General features: G+C 44.2%; 1 protein-coding gene across 1 annotated transcript in view; it reads right to left on the bottom strand.

Moving 5' to 3' along the window:
• Window positions 1-1681: 1681 nt before the first annotated feature.
• The window catches only part of CCDC66 (coiled-coil domain containing 66), a 561787-nt gene continuing 557468 nt past the window's right edge, over window positions 1682-6000 (bottom strand). Inside the window, exon 19 of the mRNA XM_069643663.1 lies at window positions 1682-2216. Coding sequence (XP_069499764.1) covers window positions 2160-2216 — 57 coding nt within the window. The 3' untranslated portion in view covers window positions 1682-2159. The remainder of the gene's footprint in view (window positions 2217-6000) is intronic.

Raw genomic sequence — 6000 nt, 5'->3', positions numbered from 1 at the left:
TTTTCTTGGAGTTTTATCTTAACATTGATATATGAAACTGACCAAGCTCCGATAGTTGGAGTTCCTTTGAACTACTGGTGTTTGCTACATTATTAAGAAAGTAAACGCGCATTCCCGTGTGGGTGAAAATAAGGATCTGTGTTGATTTCTTTCAAAGCTAAATTGACAGGGCCAGTCATCCAGGAATTATGCCCAGTTTTGCTGATGCACATTAAATTCTCCTCGGCACGGCAGGGACTTTTCAGTCACAGTGGTTTCAGAATGAATGGATGGAATTGGCGTTAAACAGCATTTTAAAGGATGAAAAAGGTTTCATTTTGAAGGGGAATATTGTGTTTTCAGCAAAGCAATGCTGCCTCTTGACTTAACTCCATTTATATGTTTAAGATAACACTAGCACGCTTCTGCAGTGTGTCCCCCTGTTCCATCCTGCCTGAAGTGTGTGTGTGGCAGGATGATGCAGCCATCTTTTTGGTTGTTGCAAAAACACAGTTTTGAGGTACTGGTGCGCACAGGAGTCAGCACAGCCATTTTGCTGTTTCCTTGCGCAAATGCAGTTTCATGATGTGGCAAAGCACAGCTGAGTGGGTCAATATATCTCACACATGTGTGTGCTTCCTCAAGATATCCAGCCTCAACAATTATTGACTTTCCTGTCGGTTAGTGGCCACAACATTTGTAGGCGTATTCTTAGAAAAGAGTAATGTGTATAACTGCTATTACAAAACCCATCTCAAAGTTTCCCAGCCAGGTTTTTATATGGCCTGGAAAACACATTGTTTCAAGGCTTAACCTTTCCAACACTCCATTGCACAAACACTCTTTGTAATTAGATCCCTTCATCCACTTCCCATCTTACCCCTTCTCTTTCTTTTTAATTCAAAATGTGTTATTTCTATTGGAGACAATAATAATGTTAACCCCTGAGCCATCTATTTTGAAACCAAAATGATGTGTATTTCTGTTTTTTATAAGTGTTCTGTGCATGAAAGGGCTGGTCCAAAAGTGGTTAGTAAAAATGGCAAATTTCAAAAAGCCCAGACGTGCACTGAAATATAACTCTTGAAGCAGGCCTTCACCAACAAATAGATAACCCTTCAACCAAAATATTGCGCTTGACGACTTCCATTCAGTCAGATGGATATTTGCAGTTTGCGACCTCGGAAGGTGACCTCTGGTTACAGATATACACAATTGCTCACCCTACTCAAGAAGATCCTACTGTGTCTCTGCCCGTTTCCCTATTTTCTACCTTCTATCATGAATCAACCTGCTTTCAATGGAATGTAGCAGGAATCACTAATAAATCAATACACTGCTGAAGGCAACAGTTCGGCTTTAATGAAAGAAAGTCTATCCATGTGGATTGCCTCAGTCACCTTCAAACTGTGACCTTTGAAATGATGAGTTTGCTGTCGATACGGCATGTGATCAGGTTCTTTACAGTAGATGGAGGTGTGCCCGTGTCACTTTAAAGAAGGGGGATGGATGTAAAAGACTAATGATGCCCCCTAGTTTTATATTTGTAAAAACATGCATCTTCCAAGAATAGCAATACAGTGACACTGAACCACAGTATGCAACTGTTGATTTGGAGAATAAAATAGTGCATGTAGAAAACATGTAATATATTTCCTGAACTAAAGTAAATTATTTCAAGGTGTGTAAATAGAGATGAAGATTAAAAAAAAAAAAAACTAGTTTATTTCTTGCCACACAATGAGATACAAATTAAATACTGTTAAATTAGCTTAGGTAAAAAAATATTACAAAATATCCATTCACAAATATAAAAAAGACACACAGCATTAACACAACTTTGAACATAAATTAGGATAGATTTTCACTTAGGATACTGTAGCAGCAATTCATCCATCATTACAAATATATACAAATATATACAAAATAATACATTTAAACTACAATAAACGTTTTACATTTGAAAAATCTATGGTTGATTTCAAAAAGGTCTATGAACCACAAGCTGGTATAAATTATGCAGCAGCATTTCTGAGCGTTTCTGAATGTTTTTACGTTCTTATGCAAGACCTTTTAAAGTGCAGTAATTATGATCCGGTTGGTTTGAAGACCTTGAATTCTTCTACTTTTGCCTTTCACATCCACCGAGCAATCTATGTGTGTCTTGAAATGGAAAGATCCTAGTTTACATCTGGGATTAAACCCGTCTCCAGCTCTTTCTGCTTCTGCAAGAGACCCTAAAGTAAGAATTATAATATTAGAATTGGTGAGGTGAAAACATTCACTAACAAACCAGTGGCATTGAAATATCCAACATCAAGTCAAACACGATTGTGTGACAAAACTTAAATGCAAAATAATTAACTTTGTGGTTTTTGCTGCCGTATCATGGCATGCCTGAAAAATACTACTTGTTGTAACCCACATTTTCCAAAGTCAATTTCCTAAAGGCATACCGCCATGAATCATTTTATTTTAAAAATTGACACAATCACTGTTAGGAAAGATTTCTTAATTGTGGGTAATTTTCCTTCCATGTGGCAACCCCTAAACGTTTTGCTGTTCTTTTCACCATGATCTAGACTTTGCCAGAGAAGTGCAGCCTTCTGCCGCACTCCTCTGGGCTTTCGCTTCATTCTTACGGGGAAACTGACATGCCCTTAAGACAGTCAGTACCGGGAAACGTTTTCCGTAGTTTCTTTCTCATGTTGCAGCTTTCGCGCAACATGGCACAAGAGGGCACTGTAAGCTAAGTTACTGCTCTCTTGGGTCTCTAGTCTTCTACAGGCCCTAGATACTCTCTTGGGATTGTTAACGAACGGTGCAAGTGAATCACGGATGGGAATGGTGGCAGCGATCGTTTCTTTGTGTTTTTGAGCTCCTTTTGGCTTTTAAGCGCTTTTCTCGCGCTTTGCCCAAAATGGTGGCCTGGCTCCCAAAATGGCCAGACCACGAGGCTCGTTGTCCTGTCCGCTGACCGTCTTTCCCCCTTCACCTTCCCCAGGTCGAGCCAACCCGGGGCCTTCCTTATTTGGGCATGTACTTTCCCGCGAAACACAGATGCTTTCGCGGGCTACTACAGGCCTTGTGTGTGCCTCCAGGATGTGGGCTGGGATGTCTGGTCCCAATACACATCCTGGGTGCCAGAGAGTCTAGGGTGGTGTGAATGCCTGGGACCTCCGTGGTAATTGATAGGTCCACGTATGGTGTGAGTGTTTTGTCAGCAGATCTCAAGGGAACCGTGGATAAGAGGGGGCTGGAAACACCACTACCATGTCGATCTCCTGAGTTCTCACGAACAAAGGAATACAGGAACCAGGTATCCTGCAACCACGAGGCTGAAACGAGGAATCGCTGGTGACCCGATGAAGGACTGCTCCTCTGCACTGTCGCTTGGTGAAACCCTTTCTACCTCTGATCGAACGAGAAGGCCTGTACTGGTACTTTGACCCTTGGAATAGTGGGAACAACTATTCTCGGCATCTTCACCATCTCCTGCACGTAGGCCTTCAGAAGTGTCTCTGGGCCATCCAGCAGACTGACCAGCCTACCCAGGAATCTTGCGCTGTAACCGCCGTCAGGTTGTGTTGTATTACGAGTCCTTGTCACTCTCACACGATTCGTACACTTGGCATTCCCAGGTCTGAAGTGAGCAGTGTACACTTGGCTGCAATACACACGGCCGCTCCGTTGCCCTGCTGTGGTAACGAACTGTGCGGGTTCCCTGCGTTTGGGACGTCCTCAACTCAACTTCTGCTGCTGCGGAATCTACACGACGCCGAGACGTCCCCTGCTCGTATCTGAACCTGCCAGCACTGAAACTGACGCGGAGAAGCCTGGGTCTGCTTGCATCGGGGGACCGGTGAGTAGCATCGCTAGGAACTGGTCGCCCTCCTGCAGGAGCCCATAGCTTTTCCCCGCTGTGTCTAACAGCACGCCTTTCCGTACTCGTGCTCTGCTTCTGCCCACAGTGGAGGCTGCGCTTGAGTCGCAGAGCTCTGTTCATCTTCATTTGTTCACCGAACTAAACTGCCCGATTCCCACAAAGAGACTCCCTTTTTTGCCCGTTGGCACCAGCGTGTGCAGGTACTTTTGAGCACAAGGCTCCACTCTTCGTAGGGCTTGGACTTCCTTTTAGTTAGGTGCCTCTGAAGGCGGACTGGGTCTAATTATTATTCGCACTGCCCGTTTTCCTCCCCATCTAGGTGGTCTACACATTTCGTGCGTCTAACTCGTTAGACTCGTTTGTATTTGTATATATATTGTATTGGTTTGGTATGTGTTGGTTTACTTGAGTTGTATTGTGATTTCTCGCTACGGTCAATGTTACAAAGGCCTTGTAATAAATGTGTATATATTTTTAATATAACACCTGCTTGGAGTAATTTGTAAGTATCCTTGCTTTGTGTGCTCATTGCGGGCTTTCAGTCACCCTCACCCCTCTTGAGACCTAGTCTTGACCGCCGTGATCGCTACCCTGATTGGTCTGGCTTGTCCAGAGGTTACCCTTTTCCAAGAAACTAGGCTGGCCTTCTGAACCTCTGCCCCTCCAGGACAGAGTTTAGAAATCCGTTTTAACAATCACCAATGGCACCTCAGAGAAAGCCAGCAGCCTTGAAATAAATGTTACCTATCTCCAAAATCAATTCAGGCCCTTTTTCTACAACTCTGAGGCATCAGCTGCTATTAAAAATAATTAAGAATGGATATGACTGCAGGAAACGTTTTTAAATCTGGATGTAATACTACAATTCTGAAATGTACTAACATATACATAATGCTATATTACAACACTATATTGATCCTTTTTTCAATCAGTCTTACCTGTCTTTTCTACGTTCTATGCATTTCTTCACTTTTTTCTCTTGATTCCTAGTTCCTTTTTCAAATTACTCTTTGTACTTTCCAAAATTCTATATTTCTATCTTTTTTTAATGTCAATCTTTTCGTTCTTTCTCATTTCTATCATTCCATCCCATCCTTTATTGTAACCCTCACCTGACTCCCACAGGGGCGCTGGCCTGGTTCGCGCTGCTGTGACCTCGTCTAAGGTGATGCGCAGGGTTCGGAAGACGGACTGGACCGGGCCCCAGATCTGGCTTGTCTGACTCGCAGAAGTATCCTTCTGTAGGTGAGAATAGGGGGTTAACTGTCTGCGGGGTAATGCAATCGGCCTCCCACTTACCCCTCTCACCCTCCTCAAAACCCTTCTGTGCTTCCCCGTAGCGTCTCACCTTAGGGCCTGGAAGGACGAGCTCTCCATCCTGCTACTGATGCAGGGGCGCGTTGGTATCCAGTTACGTCACTGACTTTTCGGATGGGTGAGAACCAAACTTGCTTGGCTTCCAGGTAAGTTTTTCTATAAGTGGTTACCCTTGTGTCCATGCATTAATGTTCTAATGCTAGTGTCTTTTTCCCCATAGGGGACGGGGTACGGAATGCCGGGGAACAGGCACCGACCCGAGGTGAGCGGTGAAATCCTTGTGGAAATCAGATAAGTCTTTAATGAGTGTTTTGGTAATGTCTTTTCATTCACTCATTAACGCTGATGTCTTTTTCCCCTTAGGGGCCGGGGTCCGAAAATGCCTGGATGCGGCGCGGACCCGAAATGAAAAGGGAATGACCCAACAAGTAAGTCTTGACATGGAGTTTAGCTTCCCTTTTCCCTTCTTTCTCTCACCTTTGTTCTTGTCTTTTTCTCCCTAGGCGCGAGGGCGCGACTGCGAATCTGGATGGTCGCTGCTGAACATGGAGGCGCCCTGTAAAGGTGAGTAGAATGCGGCGCTGCAGCGATCGATGCGATGTGCTTTTAAAAATAAATGTCTTCCTTTTCAGGATTGTCGGCGAAATGTCTCTGGGATGCAGATTTAGCAGGTGAGGCCTTTTCCTTCTTGTTCCCTTCCTTTGCAGGTGATTCAGGATGCTGGCAGGTGTGGCAGAAGTCAAGATGCAGGAGCAGACACGGTGAGCGTCCAGCTGCTAGATGCAGAACAACGCGAAGCACGTGTGGCTGATCGGGTG

This window comes from Ambystoma mexicanum, chromosome 2p (genome assembly GCF_040938575.1).
Source record: "Ambystoma mexicanum isolate Mex_15411 chromosome 2p, UKY_AmexF1_1, whole genome shotgun sequence".
Taxonomy (NCBI): Eukaryota; Metazoa; Chordata; class Amphibia; order Caudata; family Ambystomatidae; genus Ambystoma; species Ambystoma mexicanum.
The sequence above is the reverse complement of the archived record's forward strand: the minus strand, read 5'-3'. Positions and strand labels throughout refer to the sequence as shown.